Source organism: Phacochoerus africanus, chromosome 13, assembly GCF_016906955.1.
Source record: "Phacochoerus africanus isolate WHEZ1 chromosome 13, ROS_Pafr_v1, whole genome shotgun sequence".
In the NCBI taxonomy this organism is placed as follows: Eukaryota; Metazoa; Chordata; class Mammalia; order Artiodactyla; family Suidae; genus Phacochoerus; species Phacochoerus africanus.
Window position 1 is genome coordinate 67,135,546 of NC_062556.1, and position 26,551 is coordinate 67,162,096.

The 26,551-nt window shown below is 52.8% G+C and overlaps 1 protein-coding gene across 3 annotated transcripts in view; it reads right to left on the reverse strand.

Moving 5' to 3' along the window:
- The window catches only part of STK24 (serine/threonine kinase 24), a 106,212-nt gene that overhangs the window by 67,133 nt on the left and 12,528 nt on the right, over positions 1-26,551 (reverse strand). The window contains exon 1 of one of the 3 annotated variants that reach the window (XM_047756235.1): positions 19,990-20,253. The exons of the other annotated variants lie outside the window; for them this stretch is intronic. Coding sequence (XP_047612191.1) covers positions 19,990-20,022 — 33 coding nt within the window. The 5' untranslated portion in view covers positions 20,023-20,253. Of the gene's footprint in view, positions 1-19,989; positions 20,254-26,551 lie in introns of those variants that run through there. 3 annotated transcript variants of the gene reach the window in all.

A 26,551-nucleotide genomic window follows, 5' to 3' on the forward strand; every position in this document is an offset into this window, starting at 1 on the left:
TGTGTGCACATTAGACTAGAGTGTGCAGAGAAGAACAATGACCCAGCTAGACCATAAAAACTGGGAGAGCCTCCAGCTTTTGTACAAGTAAATAAATAAATGTCTGTTGCAATAGACATGGATTTACTGGGAACCACCTTTGTCAGCAAAAATTCTATTTTCTCCCCATGCCCCCCACCCCCAATTTTCTTAATTTAGGGGGGTATACGCTGAAACAGAGGTTAACGACCCAGAGCATCTAACAGGGAAGGAAGGTATACCTTGTTCTGTAACAGGCCATGTGGGGAGGTGGAGGCCGGGGGGAGCGGGTGACAGGCACAGGAAGGAGGCCCACAGAACTAAGGCGATGAGGCGGCACCAGGTCCAACAAGCTTTGTGGGTGACCAGCCACCCCAGGTGAATCCGAGGAGCTGCAAGCAGTGCTCATGGGGACCCAGGACCCGGTGACACAAGCGCAGACGGACACCAGAAGCCCATGTGAGATGACAGGCGAGGGCAGAACTCACAGATCCCACCAGCCCACAAACACGAGTGGGGAGAAAAGCGGCCTGGGGCACCGAGGGGCAGCAGCCACAAGCTCTCACCTTCACGCTTCGCTTCCCTCCCCTCCTCCCCTCCAGGCTGAGCGAGAGCGGCCCCCCTCTTCCCAAAGCCAGTCCCAGAAGCTGGGCCTCCAAACTGCCTCCTTCCCTCCAGGATGCGGCTTCATCCGCCTGCCCCTCACCTGCCTGGGCCACAAGCTCAGGCGTCTCCCATTTAAAACCATCACCGCCTGGCTCAGGCCACCCCCAACTCAAGTTCCCCGTCCCCACAGTCAGAGTCTGGCTCCTGCTCTGGCAGAGCCGACTTGGTGCATGGCATAGTCGAACGGGCATCATGGCATCGCAGATCGGACCCAACAAGGACCTCCCACCCACTCCCCCCGCAAGGCCTCCCGGTCCCCTAGGCCTACAACTCTATTCCCCCCCCATCTCCCTGGTTCCAGAAGAGTCCTCAGACACAGACGCTGCCCAAGTCGGCCAGTAATCACAGGCATTAGCCCCGAGGTTCCAGACTTGGCCTCCTGTTCTTTCCTCCTTCTCCCTGGGGTTTGGGACCAAGTTCCCCACAGCTGGCTGGTCAGAACCACTGGGATACTGAGAGACCCCCAAACACCCTCAGCAGCATGAAGGGGGAGGGGGCCTGTGTGACCCATATTTTTAGAAGACCCCCACTGTATAGGCACCTTTGAGGGGAAAACAGTTTTCAATTATCATGAATAGGGTAACTTTTTTTTTTTTTTTTTTGCCTTTTAGGGCCACACCCATGGCATATGGAAGTTCCCAGGCTAGGGATCAAATCAGACCTACAGCTGCCAACCTTCACCACAGCCACAGCAATGCCAGATTCTCAACCCACTGAGCAAGGCCTGGGATCGAACCCGCCACCTCATGATTCCTAGTCGGATTCGTTTCCGCTGCCCCATGACGGGAACTCCTAGGGTAACTTTCAAGCTGCTGGCTCCAGCCCTGCATTTTGGGTTTTACCTCCCAGGATCAATCGCTTGCTGGGTACTTCCTATGGTGCAGACATGGCAAGGCAGCACTGCATCTTCGTGGCGCCGCCTCCCTCGCCCCAGGGAAGCTGAGGGCGTTCAGGCCCCTCTCACCTCCACGCTCGAGCGCCTGCTGCTCAGTACGTGTCCCCTGAGCAGTAGGAAAACCAGAGCCTGCCACTGACCTGAAGAACACGCCAGTTCCGGAGACCCGGAGCTTGGGGGGCGGGTTGGGGAGGGGGCGCCAAGGGCCACCTGCGCCCCTGCAGCATCCGAATCCCCTGGAGGGCCAGTGAGCCGCCAGGTGGCCTGGCCCTGCCCCCAAGGTTCTGCCTCAGTGAATCTGGTGTGGCCAAGAACCCAAGCATCCAGGGGACGCGGGTGCTGCTGGCCTGGGGACCACACTTTGAGAACCTTGCTTAGGAGACCTGGGGGGAAAAGCAAGGCAGCCCTGACAGGGGGATGCGCCCCTAAAACAGGGCTTGTTTTAGCTCAGCTGACCTGACCCCCTCCAAGAGCAGCCCCGCCCCCTACCAAGAAAAACAGTGGCGTTCCTTGCCCTGAGTTAATAAAAAATGAAGCCAACGAGAATTCAGCCAAACCCCTACGATGCTGGAGATGAGAGTGTGGGAGACGGTTACAAAAATAACAGCCAATGGCTGTGCCTCCCTGTGTCCACACCCCCTTGGCACAACCCTAACAAGACACAGCTCTGCTCCCCATCCCTCAGCTGGGCTTGTCAGTGTTTTTCAGAAGACTCGACGACTTCTGAGCTGAAGCCCCAAAGGGCTGGGGAGGCTGGGAGTGAGCAGTCACAACCACTGTGTGGCCCCAGCTGAGGCCCAGGACGTGCAGGAGGCCAGCCTAGACCACCCAGCCTGAACCCTGGCACAGAGGTGGCAGCCACAAGGGCACAGCCGGCAAAGGCCAGCCCAGCTGCCCCATCACCCACAGCAGCTACTGATTGTCTGAAACCACCAGGCTTTGGTTGGTGTGTCACCTCCAACAGACAATGACAAAAATGGATGCTAGACCACAGGCCTGACAGCACAGCTGGACCTCAGCTAACTGCCAAACGCCTCCTGCTGCCTCCTCTCTGAACTCGGCCATCTACCTCGGCTACCGTGCTTCTGTCTCCCATGGGGTCTGGCGGGGGCGGGGGGGGGGGTCTTTTTAGTTCACGGCTCTCTGAATCAAGAGACGCCTCCCACCCCCCAAATAGCTGCCCGTGCACAGGCAGCCCTGATCTGGGACAGGGAGGGTCAGAGTTAAGGTGGATGCTGTGCCCGGGGTGGGGTGGGGGGAAATGGGACAGGAATCCTTGGGGCCAGAAGGCAAGCCCCCAGATCGTTACAGTAACACCTCCAATAAATAATCCATCCCGGTGCCCCAGGCCCCGTGGCTGTGGGCCAGCCCTGGGAGCTCCTGGGAAGCTGTGCTATTAACAAAGTTAAGCCTGAGCTTTCACCTCCGCCAACACAAGGAGGCCTGGGCAGGCCTGCAGGAGGGGCCACGTGGAGAAAAGGCCGGGGCCCCAGCCACCCCCCAGGCCAAGTGCAGACCCAGAGGGGGTCGCCAGCGTCCTAGCTGCCCCCTGCCGAGCCTGGGCCCTGCCACTGACCCCAGGAAATGAATGAGCCAAGCAGAAAAAACCCAGGTCAACCCGAGGAGTCGTGAGAAATAACCATTAGTGCTTTAGGCACGAAGTTCTGGGGTGATGTGCCACCCCAACGGGCAAACCACAGACCACCATCGCAGGAGTGTCCACTCCTGAGGAGGCCACGCGCAGCTGTTCTATGCTCTGGAGGGGGTTTCCTTTCAATAAACTGCCCCGCTTCCCTTTCGCTGGGTCCAAAACAGCCTAGAAAACAGCTGCTGCGCTACTGCTCTGACCACCCTCTCCGAGCCCCCCTTTCCTGCCCAGGCAACCACACCTGTGAAGTTACTGGGTTTTCTGTCCCACAGCTGCTCAAGTGCGGTGTCGTATTCCGTGCTTTGCCATGGTATTACCAGCTGTCAGGCAGGCTAAAACCTGCCCCTGGCAAGAAGGGAGCCATCTGCCAAGACGGGGACAGCAGGGCCCTAAACAAGCGGTGTCCCCCTCTTTGGCAACTCTCACATAAGCTCACTGCTACCCACCGCAGGCGGTACGGAAACCATGCCAGAAGTGACCTGGTCCAACAAGGAATTCCAAGGTTCTGCTGCCAGAGTCTGTTCTGTGGAAAGCACATCTCCCTGGTAGAAAGGGGGCTGTCCAGCAGAAAGGTTTAGGCTGCACCAAGCACTGGGCACCATCCCAGATTGGAAAGGCCTGCTGGCTCCTCACCCCACCCACCCCACGAGCCTGAAAGACTCCCACGACACAGAGGCTCAGCCTTCGCCCTGCAGGGGAAAGCCAGGACCCCGTCCCGCCCCACCCATCCCAGAGCCATGAGGCTGGGGATGGGGCGGGGTTGGGGCGCTGTGGGCACATCCCACTCCTCAGGACCCGGCTGGTCCCTAAAGAGCATCACTGAGATGCCCACTCCCACAGCGGAGCTGGGAGACCACCGCCCTCAGGCACAGAGCAGGTGTGCAGGAGGCGGCCCATGAGCTACTCAACATCTGTACCGAGTTTCCTCCTCTCGGACAGGGGCTGGAGAGAGACAAATAACAGAAACAGCATCTCTCTGGATTAACGCACCGACCAACCACGGGATGTGACATGTCCTGGGGGGGCATCTGTAAAAGAAGGCCCCCTGCCACCGATGTCTACACTCATCTCTCCAGGTCCCTCCAACCCCCACCACCACCTGTGTCAAGAAACACCCCACCTTCCCTCTTAGGGGGGCCTCGGGGTTAAGCGAAACCTTTCAGGAAATGACACTTGGTCTTCCTACTTCTTGTGGCTTCATTTTTGGGTCTTTTGCATCATCCTTTTCATCATGACATCACCAGGCCGTCTGTGACTTTAAATTATAGTCAGCGAAATTCTGGGCCTTTCTACATACTCTCACCTTGTCTAATTTTAATTTCACGATTTGGTAAAACCAGGGCATTTGTTGTACTTCATCATCCTAAGGTCAGGATCCTTGAAAACTGACCAAAATCAGGTAAAGACACACTTCTTTCCCCCAGGTCAGGGGGCCCAGGCACATGTCTGGGCTCTGAAAAGGCGCCCCAGCCCCCTTGCCAACAAGCCCAGGAACCCCTTCCCTGGTCAGGGATGGGGGGGACGAGCCAAAGAGCCAAGGGACTGTGCCCAGGAGGTCCCGCATCATCCACAGGCGCTTCTCACGCTGATACAGCAGCATGGGCAACCACCAGCCCCAAAGCCTGGCATCTGCCCCAAAGTCTGGCATCTCCTAGAACGGGCAGCAAACAAGCATGGGCATGGCTCAAGCAGCCGTCACACTGCCATACGGCATGGCGAGGGGCCCCCACACCTTCAGGCTTCTGTTCCTCTGAAGAGGAAACCCCAGGGCAGGGTGCCCTGCTCCCCCCGCCACGCCCGAACGCCTGAGGGGGCCCAGAGCTGCCCCTCTGGGCAGGCGTCTACAACCATCCATCCAACTCCTTCATGATCCCTCGAGAGGCTTCATTACAACACGTCTATGATGACTTAAGTGTCCTATATTTTGAAGCCTGAACAGCTATTACAGTGTGCTTTTAATCACTTCTGGCAATGAAAACTGCATCTGGCATCACTAATCAACTTTCAAAGTCCCTCAGCTTCAGACGCACCACTTGCATAGTGGCACACACGGCACCACTCTGGGCTGAAGCCAAGCTCCAAGAAAGGAAAAAGCCCTGTTATCTAGGTGTGGTGTGTTCCACAACCGGCACCCATCACATCACAGCAACAGAGGGCACCAGGGTCCAGCTGGGCCCGGACCAGGCATGCTCCCTCCCTGCTTCTGAAGTTGACAAGCAGCCCTTACAAGTCACAGAACTCTCTTGGGCATATATCCGACAAAACTCTCCTTGAAAAAGACACACACACCTCAATGTTCACTGCAGCACTATTCACAATAGCCAAGACACAGAAACAACCTAAATGTCCATCAACAGATGAATGGATTAAGAAGATGTGGTACATATATACACAATGGAATACTACTCGGCCCTAAAAAAGAACAACATAGTGCCATTTGCAGCAACATGGATGGAACTAAAGACTCATCCTGAGTGAAGTCAGTCAGAAAGACAAATACCATATGATATCACTTATATCTGGAATCTAATATACGGCACAAATGAACCTTTCTACAGAAAAGAAAATTATGGACTTGGAGAACAGACTTGTGGTGGCCGAGGGAGAGGGGGAGGGAGTGGGATGGATGGGGAGCTGGGGGTTAATAGATGCAGACTATTGCCTTTGGAATGGATTAGCAATGAGCTCCTGCTGTGTAGCCCTGGGAACTATATCTAGTCACTTATGATGGAGCATGATAACGTGAGAAAAAAGAATGTATATGCATATGTGTGACTGGGTCACCTTGCTGTACAGGAGAAAACTGACAGAACACTGTAAACCAGCGATAATGGAAAAAAAAATAAAAATCATTTAAAAAAAAAAATGAGTCATAGAACTCTCCTCGCAGGGCTGAACTCAGCCTCAGAAGCCCTCCTCCACTGGCCTGGCAGCCAGGGGCACACAGGTGGGAGCCAGGGGCCAGCTGGGCGCACCTGCCACCAGCAGGTCTCTGCCAGCAGCTCAGCACGACCTCGTCCTGGCACAACAGCCCAACTCTCCCACCCAGAGTTCCACTGCTGATAGGTTCCTGTGGACCATTTCCAGAGCTGGAACCCCCCCAGCACCCCAGTTCCTTTCCTACCCGACCCCCAAATGGCCTCTGCGTGTACCCCCGCCTCGCCGCCGCCCTCCCCGGCCAGCTCCCCAACGCCGACCTCGCTGCGCGCTCCCCCGGCTCCCCCGACCGAGCGTGGCTTCCTGCTCTGAGAGGCACACACTCAGGCCCCGGCCCCTCCCAAGCCCCCTTCCTGCCGCTCCCCCCGCTGCCCAACTCCTTAGCACTGTCAACGAGTCACATATGGGCCACATACGGCGTGACTCCATCTGCAGACAATTCCCAAGTGACGTTATTAGAGCTGGAGAAGAGACAACGCGTGGCTGGGGGGCGAGCGGGGCGGTGGGGGGGGGGGGGCAGGGCAGGAGACCCCACGTCGCCGCGGCAGAGGTCATCGCCCGGGCACAGCTTCCCCCTCAAACTGTGTGTCCCTTCTACACCTTCTCTCTCTGCCCCCAAGGAGGCCGCCGTCCCTTCCGTGTGCAGGCGAAAGGTTCCCGCGTCAAACCCACTCAGACCTGATGACTCCCTGAGCAAGTGCAGCAGGGCTCCTGGGCTCCTCGCCCCCAGAGAGCACTTTTTAATGGCACAGGTTGAAAACTACATGAACAACGTTTTACACATGATTTTCACCCTGGAGACTGTCATCTACCACTTAATATATTTTATAATCTTGCCAACCTAACCCAGCAAAGCACCATGATACCTGCAGGTAATACCCAAGCCTCCTTAGGAAGCAAATAATCAAAACCAAAAACCCAGCCAAAGTTCAGAGCATAGCATGGAGGAGACGAGGCAAATGCAAGCCCAGCCTCTCCCATGTGCGCACTGAACAGATGCTTTGCTCTGATTCGGCAAAGTATCACTGGAGCAACAGCTCTGCAAGGCCCAGGAGAAAAGACGCGATATCTGCCCCTCCCCAAAGAAGCTCTCTGAGAGACAGATTCAATGCTGTCCTTCTCAACGCTTAAAATTACACACCAGAACGGAGGTTTCCAGGCGGCCCTAGGCACTCAAAGTCTGAACAACCCAAGTTGGATGTCAGCTCTACCAAATTACCAGCACGTCACTGAACCACCCGGCCTGTTTCCCTATCTGTAAAATGAAGTACTGCTACTTACTGCTCAAGAAGCAGAAAGGACAAAATCAGAACATAAGGAAAGCTCCTTGTATGGTATCTGCTAAACAGTTTTTAAGTACGTGGTAAACAGAAGCCACTTCTGTCATTGCGTGTGTTCTGAGCACTTAATACTGAGCTATTCTGACAATACTTGGTCACGACTCGGTAGTTTTTTAGAAGCCTCTCATGTGAAATAGAACCAGAAGTAAAAGCCAGACCACTGGACTCAAAGCAGCAGGCCCTCCACGGCCCTATCCTAATGCCAGCTAAAATAACGAGGCCTTTTCTCGTTAGGAAGGGGACAGGGAGAATCCTAGGAGGCCCCTGAGCATCCTCAGAAAGAGAAGAAAACATCTGTGAAACTCCTAAGGGGCAGCGGCCACACGTGGTGCAGGTTAGTGAACCACCTGCCCAGGGGGTGATCCAACGTGGAGCTTGGAGAGGGCGCCAAGCCACTGCTGCAACGAGCCCTCCCTCTCAGAGCTAGGAAATGATGCTTAGAGCTATAAATACACAAAAAACCATGCCCAGGAGACCCTTCCAAGCCTTCCATAAACCTCTGTTCTTAAATCCCTTAAAATAGAGAAGCAAAGACGGAGCTCCTCCCTAGGTGGCCTCCGGAGGAGGTACTCAAGCCAGATGCGCAGAAGAGCTTTTAAATGGAAAAGGAAAGCAGGCCCAGGCCCAGGGAGAATTACGGCCAAGGAGGCAAGATGCAAAAGGCATGGGCCTGGGGGACATAGCAGACCCCGCGAGCTCGTCAAGAGGGCCACGTGCTTCCCCGGCAGAAACACGTGTCTTTAGACAGTTTGTCAAAGCGGAAGCCTGTTCACCATTTCCGAGCAGAAATCTGAACCTGAGAGCATCTTGCAAAACAATCTGCACCAGATTCGAGTGCATAAGGCAGCTGCTTCCCGACACCCCTAAATGCCAGAATCTGGGCCTCCCCCGGGGCCCAAATTAGGTATAGTCGGAAGCCGAGAGCTCTGTGGTCTTGGACTTGGGCCCCATGGGGTGAGGCCGAGGCTCGAAGCCCTAAGGAAACGCCTGCCATTCCTGTGTTCCCCTCCCCCCACCTAGGAGGCCTCAACTCACCACAGGTGACAGACCCCGAGATGGAACTCAGGGCCAGCTGATTCCAAAGGGGGAGCAGGTTGCTCACCGCCTCCCAAGCTCTGACAGCAAAACACAACAGGAAGCGCACAAAAACAGGGCCTGGGTTTTCCTCCTGCTGCAGCGCTTTGCTGTATGACCTGGAGCAAGTCCTGGTGTCTCACTATAACGGACCGGGGATGTCTCATGCAGTTTTGTTCACCCCATAGGTTTGTCAGAGGATCAAATTAGCCCAAGTAAGAGAAGAGAGAGCCACGTGCACTGCAAAGCCTCTTGCAGAGAGCAGGCGAGGCTGTGTCCCCTCGACACCGGCATGGAATCTGAGCAGCTCATCCAAGACCAAGCAGGTCGTCCTTACAACAGCAACTGGTTTTAGCAACATTTAGAAATCACTACAACGAGACCCTTACAAAGAACAAACTGTGTATAACACAACGCGACATGGTCCCAAACGAGATTAAAAACCACTGCCATTTTAAAGTATGGCTTCACTTTATGTTCCTATTTTTAATACAATTATTTGTCCCATAAATAAGCTATGGTTAAGCTAATTAGAAGCAAATAAAACTCCCTGAAAATCTGTCTCATCAGTGTAACCATTACATCTTGAAGGGCATTCTGCACTCGGAGTTACATTGGGCAACTCGTCTCATCGAGCCTAGTAACCTGGAAAGGTTTTTCTCTCCTTCTAACGAGTTTAAAGCTCACTCTTGATCAGTCCTTCCCACCCCTCCCCCATGTGAAAATCAAGCTGCCTTTTTTATAAAATACATGCGGGAACACATAGATATAGATATACACACACACACACACACACACACACACACGGCCAATGCAGTTTATAAACAAACCAAAAAAGGACACTCCCCCCCACCCCCAAAAAAGCCAAATACGCTTTTATGGGGATCTTCCCAGAAATCCTCTAACCAGAAACCTCTGCAACATCCAAAACCCACTCAGCTCTGGGAGCGGAGCGGAGGCACAAAGAAACTTCAGCACACACCCCAGGCTCCTCGCCGGCCTGGGAAGCCCCTCGCACACGTGTGCCACCACGGCAACGTCACAGTGCCGTGACCCCAGCAGCCAGCCCCAGACACAGCTGGACATGAACAGAACCAAGAAACTCCGAGTTCCTCGTTCTGACTCCCCACCAGGCACACGGGCAGCTTCCCAGGGTGAGGTCAGCGCTGCCCAGCACAGGCTGAACGCCGGCCAGAAGCACCTGGCCCAGCCCCACCCAGACCAGCAAAGCCCACTCTCAGTTCCAGAATAATTTAAACCCCCGGAAGATTCCTGTGTGCTACCAAGACTGAGAGAAGTGGGGCTCACCTGGAGAGCTCACCTGCCACATCCACCGGGGGCGGGGGGGGGGAACCCCAGCAGAGCACCTCCCTTTCTGTCTTGGCCTCTCCAACCCTCCCCTCTGGCCACCTCCAGCCTCAAGGGTTCTGCTTAAACTAGCTGGCTGATTTAAGGTCTCCGAAACAAAAATCTTTATTTACCAAAAAAAAGCTCTTTAAATAGCAGGTGGCTCCCATGCATTCAAAGAATTGACAGATTTGTCCAATCCTCAAATATTCTTTAGAAGAAAAGCCTCAGTTCTAGCAAACTGATGAGAGGTCACTTTGAAGTGTGAGGCCTAACATACACAGAAGCGAGCTTTTCTGCAGGTCACATCAAACAACTGTCACTACAGCACGAGCCCCTGGGCCTGTGCGTGTCAGCTCAGTGTCCGTCTAAGGCACGTCACAGGCACGTCACAAATGCCCCACGGTCTCGCTCAATGAGCGCACCCCCCCCCACCCCCCGCCCCGTATACACTTGTTTCAATCCACCTGAATTGAACAGTCAACAATTTTAACAAAGAATGGAGGCAAAGAGGTGTTAAATTATGAGTGTGTCTAAACCTACATATCCAGAGTACTAGACATTCTCCTGCAACTCCTGTCCTTAATTTTGAGAGACTCCTCGTGGCAGCATTCTATTCATTTTTATATGGGTGTTTAGAAACTGCTCTAGCCAGTAAGAAAATACCACCTTTAGAAAAACATTAGAAATGAGGGAGATGGGCCCGAAACCCCCCCAGGTGAATCTACTGCTCCCGCCTGGGGATCTAATAAACACCTCCAGCCCCCACCTGCTCATCCCTTACAAAACCATGTCTGGGGCTTTGTGAGGTCAGAGGTCAGGGAGAAGCCACCCCCCTCCCCAACCCCAGGAAAGCACGATCAGCCCAGGATGGGGCACAGGCAGGGCACCGAGGGGCCCTGGGCACGGAATGAGGGGCCAGGCTGGAAGGCCCCCGTGGAAAGGCCGCGCGCCCCCGCTCTCAGGGGTCAAGCTCCTTCTCAGAGCAGATTCAACAAAAGCCAGGGGCTCTGGCTACTCTTCCGCCCACTGCCCGGGCCCGTGCCAAATGCTCGCAGCGCCATGCGGGACGCTGCTGGCTCGCTTCACTCACACCCCCAGACCGAGAGGCCTGACGAGGGAGGGAGCCAAGGACCTGGGGCTGCAACTCATCCGGGGTCACTAAGCTGGGTTACAAAGCCCTGGCCAGCTAAGCCGCAGCACCCTGGGGTCCCCACGCAGACACTGGTGACCCCCGCCCAGGCTCCTCCAGGGGGTGTGGTACTTTCCTTCAGGGAAATGCTCCAGCTGAAGAAGGCTGGGGCTTCTGTGAGGGGGCGAGCAGGCCCAGGTGTCCAGGCAAAGACCGAAATCAAGCTGCTTTTGCAGGGCGAGCACTTAATGAAGCAGATGCAGTGCATTCCACAGAAATTACACATAGCGCATTGAGAAGTGAATCCTGGCATCTCCTTTATGAAAATCAAAGCACAAGTAGCAGGGCAGCCGTGGAAACCTCCCCACCCTGCACTCAGAGGCACAAACAAGAGCAGCTCCCAGTTCCAAGAGCCCCGCCACGCAAAGCCTGGTGCCGAGCAGTTTTCACGCACACTCCTTTGCAGAGCCCCCCACTCGCCCAGGAGAAAAGGACCACGGTCCTCGTGACGCAGCCGAGAAACCCGGGGTGTAGAGGGCAGGTCACTTAACGAGGACCCCCACAGCCAGTGAGTGGGGTCAAGCCCCACTCGGCCTGTGCATCGTGGGTCAGGCTCTAGTCTGGAAAGTGCGGGTCAGCTGCTGGCCTGGCAGGAGGCCTGAGCGGAGAGGAAGCGAGCTGGCAGGGTCTCCCTTGGGTCATCAGCAGGCATCCTGCAAGCAGCCCAAGGGACCCCACCTCCCATTCTGTGCAGGTGACCTCGCCTTCTGCGCGCATCTTACAAAAGCCTGCAGTGACAACTGCGAGGCCCCGGGAGATGCGACCGTTCTCACATGAGACCAAAGACATCTGGGCGTGAGTATATTTCAATCAACAATCACACTTCTTTTACCTGAAAACCCTTTAGCTTTCAGAGGCATCAGAGCAAAGTGGCTGGAATAGAGAAGTTAAGGTCATGGGCAAGGGTGACTGGCCACAAACAGAAGGCTGGCCTCCTGCCTGGGGGCGGGGGTCACAGAGTTGGATTACCCCAAAGAGGGGCGGCAAGAGAGGGCGAGAGATGTGCTGAGTGTCAGCCCATCTCCCCTTCCACAGAAGTCCTGTGGCCCCATGTCCCACGAGACGGCTGCCACCCAGTCAGCTGTGCTGTGGACCCTGGGGGAGCAAGTCTTCAGGGGGGGCACAGACAGGCCCATCTCAGGCTCTGGGTGCATATTCGTCTCTTTTTCAACAACCACTTGAAAACATAAAAGCCCATTCTCAGCTCCTAAGTGAAGCTGGAGTTTGCTCACCTCAGGCTAGACCATTAAGGCGGCCACCACTGTGCATGGCGGGCCAACCCAGCAACGCGCCTGGCCCGGTCCCACGGAGGGAGCCCCGTGCCAGCGCCCTGCGCAGGCACAGGAGCCTCGAGGCGGCTCAGGAAGCTTCCACCTGCCCGCCCGCCCCCCCCACTCTGCAGAACCAAGAACCCCTCCCCAGCCTCACTCCCGGGGGGCGGGAGGGACAGCGCCCAGCACCTCCTGGCCGGGGGCCCTCTGAAGAGGCTGCCTGTACAGGTGAGGTGGCGGGGGTTCAGGGCTCAGGACCCAGGGACCCAGCTCAGAAGCCACGTTCTTTCCACCGGCCACACCGAGACCCCTCAGCCCCAGCTCTGGCGGGAGAGCCCACCTGTTACGGACACTTTCACAGCCAGAGCTGTGGATGGTCGTCCTTGGGCAGGTCCCCAGGCGGCTGCCGGGAAGGGCGAAGCCTAGGGGCCTTCACACACTCTCGTCCAAAAGCACGCACGTCAGGCTGGGGCGCCCTCTGCCACCTGAGGCTGCTCGGACCCTGAGCAAGTTACTCAGTTTCCTCTCTGTCGAAGGGGGCGGGGGGGCAGGGGGAGCATCTAGGTCAGACTGGGGGAGGGAGAAATGACTTACTCCATGGGAAGGACCAGGGGCCTGGCTGTAGCCCTCACGACCTTTCCTCCACCACTCAGTTTGGGGTGCAGCTCAAGTTCACCGTCCGCCGATGCTGCACCTGCATCCAACCTTCATCCCGGCTTCCGCCGCCACACAGATACCTCCTCTCTGTGCCCCTCATCAACGTCACAGGGAACCAGCAACGTCGCATCACCTCCAGAACCTCCTTCCTGAGGATCACAGCGGACTTCAGGTTTTGGCAAAGAGAAAGGTGTTACCACCCGGGCCATCACTGGGCTTTCGGGTCGGTGCTAATCCCTTCCTCAGCAAGCAGCTTAGCTGCACCTGCAGCGGACCTTCAGCTCAGGGGGAGTTGTCAGCTCCTCTTACCTTTCCAGTCTCATTATCTTCCCCTCGGGGGATCTTTTTTTCCCTCCTCTTAGCCGAAGCCTCTCCCTCCCCCTCACTCACACCCCCCCCCACCACCAGGAACACTCCTTGTGCTGGAACCATCAGCCTGGAGAGAGTTTCCCACAGTTTCCCACCTGCCACTTAACCTCCCAGGCTCATTACCTCTTCCCCACACAGCCCCTGGCATCCCTTCTTCCTTCCTCGCTCTTTAATTAGACCCAAACTGAGGTGAAAGAATGTCATCATTAGTGAGAAAACCACAGCAAAGATATTGCTTTGTTCTGCTCTCTCAAAATCTGTCACGATTTCTGGAAGATACCATAAAGGAAACCAAATGAGAAGCCACGGGAGTCCAGGGCTGGGGTTTGGGGGGACGATTGGAAGAAAAGGGTTAAGAACCAAAACTTAAACAGTTACCCCACCAACAGCAAAGAGAAAGGACAAGTGGTTTCTACTCTCTCAGCCTGCTGCCCGCTTTGTACTCAATTTCCCGTCTGCATCCTCATCCCTCCAATCACGCTGCCCTGAAGCGCACACCTCCTGCGTGGGTGCAGTAAGCTGGCTCTAACGCTAAAATGCCTCCAAAAGAGTAAATCATGGTTCACAACTTTTTTGTTATTAGATTGCTCTCCTCCACTTTGCCATACTGATGTAACAGAGCCCTCTTGTTCTGGAAGCCCAGTAAGGCTCTGAAAACCACAGTATGTCCTCCCCTCCTGCATTAAATGGCTGAAGGGATGGGAAATGGTGCAGCCGCTTCAGAAAGCAGTTTGGCAAGGTCTCAAAAAATTAAGCATATGGCTTCCCGCTGAGGAGGAGTGGGTTAAGAATCCGATGGCAGCAGCTCGGGTCACTGCAGAGGCGCAGGTTCCATCCCTGACCAGGGAACGTCCCTATGCTACAGGTGTGGCCAATTAAAAAAATTAGCCACCTTATGACCCAGCAATTGCACTCCCAAGAGAACTGAAAACATATGTCGACTCAAAGACACATGCGCAAATATTCGCAGCAGCATTATTCATAACAGCCAAATGTTGGAAACAACCTCCACGCCCATCAACACACGAATGCACCGAGAAACGTGGCACGTCCTTACATTGGGTACAATTCAGCAATAAGCCGGCACGAACTACTCACGCACATGTCAGGAACCTCACAAACACGCATGCAGGTGCAAAGAAGCCACGCACGAGGGACCACACGCTGTGCCACTTCACAAATGTCAGATACCCAGAAAAGGCAAAGTGATGGAGACGGAAAAAGTAACCGATTAGGGGTTTTGAGGGGCTGAGGCGGGAACAGAGGATAACTGTAAACAAGAACGAGGGACCCACTGGGGACAAAAACATCCTTCACTCATTTATTTACGGCGATGACTGCACCACCCGCTGACGTTACTAAAACCTACCGACCTGCACACCTGAAAGGAGGGCAGTCACCATGACACATTCACTCACCTGCACACACACCCCCCACCACAGCCTCGGGGCATGAGAAAGCCAGGACGTCAAGCCGCTCATTCCACCCGATACCCAGCACGCAGTGAGTGCCCCATGTTCAGAGATGGAAGGACTTTTCGAAAAGTAAAGCAAAGTTTCACCATCTTCCAAGGCTTCGCGATTTACCCAAATGTCACTTGCCTGTCCAGTCCTGCACCCTGTCCAGTCCTGCACCCTATCTAGCACCCAAACAGAAGGGCTGGTTTAAGGCCACAGGGCCAAAGTGTCCATGGAACTTCAAGCTGATCGAAACAGGACCCCGACACTTCAAGACGGATCCTGACCAACTACCTACAAAGTGCAGTGTTTGTCTATGTTCACAATAAAAAGAAAAATGCTTTTTGTCTAGCAATGTTACAAAAACTGTGGGGCTGTGGACAGAAGGAGCATTATCTAAGTATCAGATTGGCTTCAGGAAAATGATCATCTAAAAGAAATGCTTTAGGTCTTTCAGGAAAGAGCTGTTATTTTTGACTTATAAAAAACAGCCAATTTAATAAGCGGACCAGGCGAAGGAAATGATTCACTTGGGTCCTGCACCGTTTTCATTCTGTCTACTGGCTGAGCAGCACCCGACAGGCTGGAGTTTCAAGAGATCACAGCTACTAAGGAAAAACTCTATCAATCTTGCTTTGAAATGCAGGATGATAGTTTCTCAACTAGTACTGGAGCAAAAACCACGCAGGAGCGCGTACCAATGTACTGCCTGCCACATTCCACACTGCCTAGAATTCCTGGGCCATGTCTGACTTAATCCCGGATATCAGCCCAGATTTCAGCAATCATTGTTTAGATCTGCAAACACAGCGCACTTCCCAGCAGCAGAGGTGTGAAGTGTCACGGTCAAGGGTGTGGCCTTCTGAACACGCCTGTCCCCACCACACGCTTGCGTAATGATCTTGGGCAATAACCTTTGTGCTGTGGTTTCCTGATCTCGGAGGAAGGGACGATTCAGTGATTTATTTAATTTCCTTCCATCAGAACCTGCTTAAAACTATTTATTTCTTATCCTAGATGAAGATCTTACCTGGACTGCCTCATTTTCTGGACGTGGTAAGCAGCTCTATCGAGTTGGCTATCTTCCAGCACCTCAGTCCACCCACCCCGGGGCTGACCGCCACGGCAGCCTTCTGGAAGGTGTGCAAACCTGAGTGAATCCAGCTGAGTAAGGACCGTTCTGGCCAAGTCTCTCCACAGTCAGGTAAAGTGCAAAGGACTGGCGAAAGCAATACACTCATCTCTTGCACAGTCCGAAAAACAAAACAAAACACCAAAAAACAAACCCACTCTTACCTGTAGGTTGGTTCCAACTTCCTCCCAGCCCTGCATTCTACTGACGGCAACAAAACCGGGGCCCGCCTTCCAGGTTCGGGGTCCACTCAACTGGTAACGCGGGAATCCCACGGCCATCTACACCGCATGTTTCCAGAACACCATCAAACAGCTGGCCTCGTAGAGCCAAGACAGACAGGAGTCAAGACATACAGGTGGCACGTCCCCTGGCCGAGGGGAACAAACGCGCAGGCTCCCTGGCTCCTGACTTCCCTGCACCTTCCTCTACCAAATCCCCCTGCCACGGAGGGAGGACACGCGGGGAGAGCCACGCGGACGCCTGGGAAGGGGGACCAGAGCGTCTGCCTTCCTCGCCTTTGCTGGTACTTCTCCATCCCCAGGTAGGAACACTCATTTCCCGACTCAGAATCCTTCACACTCACCCTGACAAGAACGGTCTGCAGTGGCGGTAACAGAACGAAACCTCAGAGCCTCCAGCCCCCGCTACGGGGCCAACAACGACACCCTGAGCCTGAACCTGCCAAAAGCAGGAGGGAGGGAGGCGGCTCCGAGCCCATCTCTGGCTGCACAGAAAGGACAGCCGCTGAGAGCACCCCCCCCCGCCCCCGCACAGGGACCCTGCGGAGCTCTCAGATCCCCCCAAGAGAAATCTACGCCCTGCAAGGGCAAACCAAATGAATAATGCAACAGATGCGCTCCCGGCTGGACAGCTGGATCGGGTCAAGTACGCACATATTTAACTGATGCTCACACAACTATCCGAGCAGAGTAACTCAGCTCTGATTCAGAGGTCAGAGTCTAGAAACCTTCACCCTCCAGAAGCAGGAAGCAAAAAAAAAAAAAAAAAAAAAAAGGCCCCCCACACAAAAACAGCTGTCAGGAATCCCAAGGCCTGCATTCCCGCGCGATCTTCACCAGGGGTCCTCAGCTCTCCCACAGAACATTCTGGTCCATGATCAACACACTCCCAGCAAGGCCTAGGACCTGGTTCCTGACCAGGTGGAATTGGAGCTACAGCTGCCGGCCTACGCCACAGCCACACCAGACCCTAGCCTCATCTGTGACCTGCAACACAGCTCAGGGCAACGCCAGACCCTCAAGCCACTGAGCGATCCTTAACCCCAGGACTGAACCCGAGTCCTCATGGATACGAGTCCTGTTCATTACCGCTCAGCCACAACGGAAACTCCCGTCTCAACATTTAAGAAGAAAAAGGCACCCTACAAAACAGAACATGTACAGAATGGTTCCCTTTTTTGTTCTGCATATGTGGGAGACAGGTTATAAACATTCACAAAAAAGAAACCTGGAAGGAGGGACACTAACATATTAACAGCTGTTATCCACGTTTTTTTAAATCTTTCGGCACTGTCCCAATTGTTTAAATTGGGTTTATTTGGCAAATTTTGTAAGAAAGGCAAAGCTATAATATTTCTATTTTTAATTAACACAAACACACACTTTAAAAAAATCAAAAAAAGCCAGGCCTAAGCTCAGGAAAAAGATTTTTAAGCTTACCATCCAGATTTCTTGGATCACGTCAATCCACAGCTACGAAAGATCAGTCACCAGACATCGCTAACCCCTCGCCCTAAACCAATGCGGGGACGACAAAGGCCAAAAGCAGCCAATGTCCTTCTATATTAGATTACACATTCTGAATTATATCACACCAAACACTGCAATTACTACATTACTTTTAAACAATCTTCTCCATACAGAGAACCGGTAAACAAAAACACACAAAAAAATAAATCCTCTGAAAATCTCAAGATAAGGTAATTCCTGCTATATCTGGCATTTATTTAATTTTGTTTTCTGAAGCTAAACGGAAATGTGAATTGAAAAGAAACTGGGAGTTCACGGTAATTCAACACCCCTCCTTAAAATCTTTGTCTAAAGTCTTTCACTGAAGAATAAGAGAACAGAAATAACTTATGCTGTATGAAATCGTTCCATTTAAAAGACGGAACATTTAATGACATGTGGCTTCTCACTTCCAGGCAAAGAATAAGATGTAACAAGACCGAAGCCGAGGAGGTTGCAGGGTCCAGCTGATGAGGGATTCACCTTCCACGACAGACACTGAGCTAAGCCCTCTCAGAGACTGCATGTGGCACTGGTCACCTTCTCCCTGAAGACGACGTCCTGCCACTAGGCATGTCCTGCCAGGCCAGGCAGACCTCAGGTGGTCGGGCCCATAAATGAAAGGACCTCCCACCCTCAAAGACCCACTTGCCTTCTCTCAATAATGTTACAAAAAAAATCAAATAACATTTGAGTAATTCATTTTACGGTTTTTTTGGGGGGGGTCTTTTGTTGTTGTTGTTGTTGTTGTTGCTATTTCTTGGGCCGCTCCCGCAGCATATGGAGGTTCCCAGGCCAGGGGTCTAATCGGAGCTGTAGCCACCGGCCTACGCCAGAGCCACAGCAACGCGGGATCCGAGCCGCATCTGCAACCTACACCACAGCTCATGGCAACGCCGGATCGTTCACCCACTGAGCAAGGGCAGGGACCAAACCCGCAACCTCATGGTTCCTAGTCGGATTCGTTAACCACTGCGCCACGACGGGAACTCCGAGTAATTCATTTTAAAAGCCTTTCTGTACTGGGGGGGTGATGATGAAATTATCAGACCCGGCAAAAAGCGCGGGTGACATGGATGACACTGCCATAAGGTGACCAATTCTGCCAAGAACACAGTGAACAGAGGCACGCGTCCTTCCATTCGGACCAACTCCAGCGCTATCACAGGCAGCAGAGGCCTCACCCACCACCAGGCTGCCCGATGTCCTTCTCCTGGGCTCCTTCCAACCAACCCCAAGACAAGCGGGCTGGCTGCCCACCCTCCACAACAGCCCTTATCTCCAACCCCACAAATGCAGGTGGCCCAGCCTCCATCCTGGAAAGTTAAATTCCTATTTCTCACTTCCAGAAAGGCATCGAGAACCAAGCAACAGACTCAAAAGAGCCAGGATGGATTTTCTCAACTAAAAACTGACATTCCACATTAACCCTTTCAGAGTTATTCACGCCTTGACCTCCGAGGCCCTCTAACGCCTCCGAGTTCCTTCTTCCCATACCTGTCTTAAGAAACAATCTTTTTACATTAAAAAAAAAAATTTTTTTTAATGATGCAGATAAAAAACGTGACCAGGGTGCTGGCTGTGTGTTGTTCTCCCAGTATTTGCACCAAGACACCTCTTGTCCACTGATTCTCAAAAGGGTGCGTGCGTGTGTGTGTGCGCGAGTGCACGCGCCGTGGGGGCGGGGAAGGTTAGCAGGTGTAACCTTTAACGGCCAATCCCTGATTTCTCTACAAGCTCTCAGTTGTATAATTCAGCAATTAACCCAATAACCTTGGCCTTATTACCAACTCTTTCTGACCAACCGAACCAACCCAAAAAAAGCGCAACACATCCAAGTCACCTTTTCTAGACGCCAACATCACCGCCTCCGTCACCCATGCAATCAACTACTCCAGTAAATCCATCCCCAGCTGTAGTTCTTCCCCTGAACAAGCTGCAGCTAAATCCTCAGGGAGGCCACGCCCTTGATGGGGCTGGGTCACCCGTCTCTCCCTTCTCCCTCGAGAACTCAAGTGACACCTTAACTCTCCCGGCCAGGTCTCGAGGCCACTGCAGAACCCGGCAGGGTGCGAAGAAAAGAACATGGCACCCGCGGCCAGGTGCGTGTGGGTTCAAATCCACCTCCTCCTCCTACTAGTTACTCGTTTCTCTTGGACTTAGTGCACTCGTCTATATACAAGGACAGAAAAACGCACATACAGTATAGTTTTTCTGAGAACGATGCACATTGACCTTTTTAAACTGGTACATCACAAATGAGCCCATGTTCCCGTCACAGAGTGACCTGAAGCCTTAGCTGCTTTCTTCTTCTGAGTCACGGCTGCCAAATTACACGCAGGAGTAGTTGAAATGCAGACAACTGGCACGTGGAAATTTTCAAGTCCTGGCTGGATAAAGACAAATCACCCAAGGGTCAGGGAGCTGACCCGTCCCAGGGGGGTATCCCCAAATCACAGGCCTGACACACACACCTCACTCTTCCCCCTCCCACTGCATCTTTCTCTACGAAAAAGGAGCAAACTCCTTCCTCTACGATATGACCTCCAATGTGCATCCCAATCTCTCCAGCAAACCCTAAATTCTAAGGAACAGACCAGCCCCCAGTCATGAGCCTGGGCTAGACCCCCGGGGGTCCCGACTCTGGTGCCTCTGCCACTGGGCTGTTGCTCAAACCACGCTACTGGTAACTCCCTGAGACTCTAGGCAACACAGGCAGTGAAACACAAAGGTTCCCGTTAAAAGAATCTCTTGTTCCAACCACCTGAAATATCGTCAGCTAACCTTCGAGTCAGCTCAGCAACGTCCTCCGTTGGTTTAACGTCCCCGCCCCGCTTGGGGGAAGCGCCCAGAGCTGGCGGGCACATCCGAACGCTTTAACTTCATGGCCCCGACTCTTCCACAGGAATCTCGCTCACGCCTTTAACTCCTGAACACACTTATTTCCAATTGACAATCACGGTTGTAAGGCCGCTGGGTGCTCCCATCTTTGGCAAAGGGGCTTCCATCCTAACTCAGGAAACATCACCGTTAGTCGCTGCCAACTGAGAAGGTAAAAGCTTCACTCTTCTGCCCTTTTCCTCCCCCCTCCTTCAAGTAAGGGCATCCTCCTTCCTCTTGAGTTTTATCTTCTCAAGAGACAAACCGCCAGTAACTATCCCCGAAGTCCACCTGTGCTTCCTGACACCCCGGCCTCCCATGAAGGTCCACGGACATGGCCAGCCTTCCCCCGAAGCCATTTTTGTAGAAAGCCTATTTTGTTCTAGAGGCCCAACTCGAAGCACGCGAAAGAAAACACCACCACCCAGAGAGCCTACTGTGCGTCAAGTACATTCAGCCCGATTTGGAAAAGGAAAAAGAAAACCTCTCTTCTGAAGCGGGACTTTGGTGCTAAGAGGCGGCAATGGCGGCTCATCGACAATGACAACCGCAAGCTGGTGCAGGAACCTGACAGGGACGGGGAGCAGAGGGTACCTGGGGAAATCTCTGCATCTTCCACTCGATTCTGCTGTGAACCCAAACTGCTCTAAAAAAATAAAGTCTGTTTTAAAAAATGCCTATCTTAACAAACAAAAATAAATATAAATAATAAAAAAATGATTATCTCTGTTGCTCCAGGCACCCTGTCCCCCAAAATACTTAATGCCCACAGCTCTTTACAGAACTGAATTTTTCAATAGGCCATTTCAATTTAATTATTAAAATTACCTCTGGCTAAAACAGTCATAAAACAGGAGTTCTGATTTTACCTGCCAAGTTTTACAAATTGTCTTCTTCAGACCCCCAAGTATCCTAGATCAGGCCTCTTAGAGATTAGATAAACTAAAAGTAAATGAACGCAAACAAACTCCAAAATCCCCTTCTCACTTAAAACTGGCATTTTAGTTGGGGGGGGGGGGCAGGGAGAAAACTGGCATTTTAAGATGATTAAGCTGTACTAATATTAAAGCGAATTATTTTATTAACAAGACAATCCATCCCTAACATGGCTTTCATTTTTCCTGATTACTCTCCAGGTGCACCAGGCCCAGTAAGAAGCACCACAGGAACCTCAGCATCACCCATCTCGGGTAAAACAAAAGCCTGCTTGGTTCACTTACCCTAGAGACTTCTGCAGTGATCTCTGCAGGTGTGACCACGGACTAAGACGTCTGAACAACATCCTTGTTAAAATCTGCTACCCAGCTCAGTGGAAAGTTACTTTCTGATCCCTTTCAGGAGTGACATTCATTAAACTACACATAAAGGATATCAGGGTCAAAATTCAGTATATTCGAGGTATCCGGAGCTCTGGCATATGAGTTATTCAATAAAACTCCCATCACCTAAGAAACTACAAGCTGCTCTTGCCTTCTGGACAATCGGCTTATGAACTGCTTCCACAGGTAACCAATTAGCCACACAGCGCCTGCCGCCCCCATCCATCCACCTGGGGACCAGGGGTGGCAATCCCTGACACCAACTGCCCTGACACAGGACAGCAGAGTTCGCCGAGTTGGCCGAGTTGGCATTCTCTGAGAGTAACAGGTAAAGCCAGGTGGAGCACCCAGGTGCCTGCGAGATCTCTGAAACTCCGGCTCCTCCCTAGCCAAGCATTCTTCTTACCAGGCTCGTGCCCATTCTCCTACTGCTAATCATCACTGCTGACCTAATTAATAAATCACCAGCCTCGGTCCCTAACCTGAACTCTTCCCCAGGCTCCAGAGTCACGCATGGAACCACCCACTCACTTCCTCCACCTACATTCCAGGCCTCTGAAATAAGACCCCTTCTCTATGGCAGTTCCCCATCACCTATGCCAATTGGCGGCCCCAAGACCCATTCACCCATATACCCGAGCCAGATCCCTAAAGGCCATCCCAGGATGGCTCCCTCCCTTCCCCCATCACCAACCAGACCCATTCTGCTCCCTCCTGAATCCCTCCCATCCCTCCGTCTCTTGCCCCTCTGATGTCTCCCTCCAGGTGGGGTCCCCTGGCTGAGGGACCAGCCTCTCCCCTCTGCAGTCCAAGCACCCGACTGCAAAACGATACTGGCCTCATTCTGCCACCTCAAACACTCCCGCGAATTCCGCACCGCCTAACACACTGACGTCCACACCACACAGCACGGTCCTTTCTGAGCGGGTCCCCAATTACCTCTTCAGCTTCATCTCTCTTGTTCTCCTTTTTCTTTCCAGCAAAACTGAATTCTCTGTGCTTTTTCAAATACTCTGTGCTAGTAAAAACAAACAAAAACTCTTAGGCTTTTAAACATTCTATTCTGTCTGGATTCCTCCTTTAAAAAAAAAAAAAAAAAAAGATCGGCCATCATTTCCTTTTTGATCTTCAAACGGCCACCTCTCGACATCACCCCATCCTCTGCGCTACTTGTGCGCCTCATGCTTCCTCCTACAACTCCATGATCCCAGGGAAATGTACGTTCACACACGTGCCTCTGCTATGAGATGATAAGGCCTCTGAAGGCAGGGCTACCACTCATCCTCCTGATCCCCAGGCCAGGACAGTGTCGGCCACACGGCAGATCCCCCTGCAGCCCTCACCACCATTCTTATATCATGCCATCCGTTTTCCATGGCTGGATAGTCTACCTATTAGATATCTATTTGGATCAACACACATTCTTTCGTCCTCTGATTAAGAAAGGCTGCTGCTTGCACGAACTAGTAGAAATGTTTGCCCAACGCAGCTAAAATCAACTTTAAAAAGAGGAACAGGACTCTCTCACTGAGAACTTCTCAAAGAAATGCAGCCCAGAGGGTGCCCCACCAGAGCTGCAGGATAAGGAAGGCATTAAAGGATGGAGGACAAAGGGACTGGAGGTGACAGCGAGGCCCAGCAAAGCCCAGGAGACCCATGTCAACTCAGAAGCGTTGCACAGGGCCAGTCCTGGGCCAAGAAAAGTCAAGTCTTCCTGCTCCGATTCTCTCATACCAACTAGCTTCCTGCCTTCCGAACCAGGAACTAACTCCTAAAGCAAAGCTCCGTTAGACTTCTCGCCTAGCTTCACAACTTAACTGCTGTTTTATGAAATTCATTTCTGTAAGAAAATGCGAGATTTCCAAACAACAAACTTACAAACAACATATGAAATGTACTTGGGAACAGCCCTATTTCAAACTATTTCTGACACATGAAAAAAATCTGCTTCTTCTTGCATCGAACTTTAACAGTGGTGATGGTGGAAATAAATTACAAACTGCAACGTTACTAAGTCCCTCGTTAACTCTAATACTACAAAGTCAAGGGCCACACTGGCGCCACTGCTACACAGTGTTTCAGCTTAAAACAACCAAGATCCTCACAAAGTCTGACAACGCTTTTCATCAACGGTTCTATCCCACAAGCTTCCCTTTCTGTGATCACTGTGCTAAGAGTTGAACAACTAAAGACAATCAGTCATAATAAAGAAGAAAAACTTCAATGTGAATAAAGAAAAAAGCTGTGGCTCAGTGGATCAGGCACCCAGCACTGTGTGAGGACACAGGTTTGATCCCTGGCCTCACTCCAGGGGTTAAGGATCCCCCGTTGCCATGGCTGTGGCCTAGGCCGGCGGCTGCAGCTCCAATTCAACCCCTCGCCCAGGAGATTCCACATGCCGCAGGTGCAGCCCGAAAAGACAAGCAAAAAGCAAGCACATTCTAGCAAAATGCAGTAATGCTGTATTTTCATATTATTTCCTTTTATTTTTCAAGTTTTTCTATACATTAAATATACAGATGGTAGAAGGGCGAGAGTATAGGTCCATGGCCATCATCCAAAATCCCCAAGGCCTCTGACAACCAAGAGTTTTTCCTGCCTCTCTTGGAGGGAAGATGTTCCTGGTCTGAGTCCTCGTGGCAGGAGAAGCTGAAGAGACGCGGGGGATCCACAGCCTCCGCCTCCCAGAGGCGCCTCCTCCGCCAGCAGACCCTCTCTCGCACGTGCACCGTGCGGGAAACAGGAATTCACGGAATGACCTCAATGCTGACCGCCCAGCCGCTCAAAGCACACACGCTGCACATCTATGAAAAAGCAGGACCCCCCTAGTTTGGGGGGGAACGTTCACGCCCACCCATCATTTTAGGTCACGACATTTGCACTTGTTCTCGTCCTGTGAACTTCTGCAGGTTCCACCACTTTTCATTAAGTCAAAGGCTAGAAAGAGCCACCGAGGGCGTCAGGGCCATCTGAAAACCGGAGCATCTACCCCGCACACAAGACGCGGATCCGAAGAAGATGAAGGCACCCCCCCACCCCACCCCGGGCCAGGCAGCGCCTGCTTCATCCGCAGGGGAGAGAGAGCCCGAAAGGAGGGGGTTCGCTGGTCTGAGTTAATGCTCACGGTAACACCCGCGTGTACACACCCACAGAAGCTGCGGGCCCCCGGCCCCAGGCGAGGCCCGCGGTTTAGGATACAGCTGTGACGGGGAAGGGGCCCCGCGTGAACACCATCGCTGAGTATCTGGCTTCCTGGTGTAAGCGCAGCGGCCGGAACCCGCAAAACGCGGGCAGTGACACCAGTCACCGCGCTGCCCAGTAACGCTGCTGCTGCTGCTGCTGCTGCTGCTGCTGCTGGGGTGGGAGGGTGACAAAGTCTTCCTTTCTCCAAAGGCCAAAAGAAAGCAAGGCAATGCTATCTAACCACGCCAACGAGGAATGTGCCTCTGGCCAGAACTCCGAGCCTTCCACGAAGGAGGGGGTCAGGCACGCCATCCAAATCATCACGTGGAAGCTGTGCCACGATGGGGGACGACACTTACGGCCCGTTCTGGGCGGAAAACAATACCCAAGGTGCACCTGCGCAGGAGTACCCTTACCTAAAGATACACACGAGAGAGCAGACGCCACAGCTGGAAAATGAGCGAGGAGGAAACGGCTCTATTCAAGCACCGGGATTACAGGTGCTTTTGCTTTAAAAATAGTGTAATGGCGGTGGAGGGAGGGGGTCTTTCCATTGCGGGCATGGGGCTGCCTTCTGTCCCATCATCAAACCCCTACTGCACACTACTTTTAATAGACTGTGTGCAGACAACCTGCAGTGGGAAAGGGGCTCCAAGCCTGCAGATAAGCACCCCAAAGCCCCTCCGCTCAAAGGGCCTTCCCAGTGCACATACCCCAGCACAAGCAAGCGGGACCATCGCTGCTCTGATGCAAAAGACCAACCAAGAGAGGGAGCATTTTCACAGGATTCCAACAACAGCCTAATCTGACCCACGACAGCTAACATCAGAAGAAACAATCTATGCAACAGGCCAGGTATAAAAACACTGAGAATTTTACCATTTTGAAAAGGCTAAAAGTACTCCCCCATCTTTATAACTCTGCCGTCCAATTATTTTCCAGGACATTGAGGATTTTGTTCCTCTTGGAAACATAAAAGAAATCCCAATTCTGTTCCTTTGCAAATACAAAGAGGAAAAATTCTTTCTGACCAGGCGCACTACACCACAAGCTTCTCTGAGGCGCCCTACTGATGCAGGTATCATCAGATTCTTCAGATATCAGTGAAGAAAACAATAAAAGAGCACGTTTTACACACATACACACGCACATATGAATATTTATTTCTTTTGAGGAGGGTTGAGAAGGCCTCCTCCTCTCAAGAAACCCTCTGCTTCACATACACAGTAATTCATCCAAGAGAAAGACAACAGGCAGCTCACCGAGAAAAGCGCTCGCCACTTAAAAACTACTTTCTTCTCTGTGACCCCTTCACAGGATGGGGAAACGGAACCCCATCCCACACCCCGATGCCAGGGCTAATGGCCCCAGGCCCCCCGGGAGTGTGACCTGAGGCCCCCACCACTGGTAGGTGT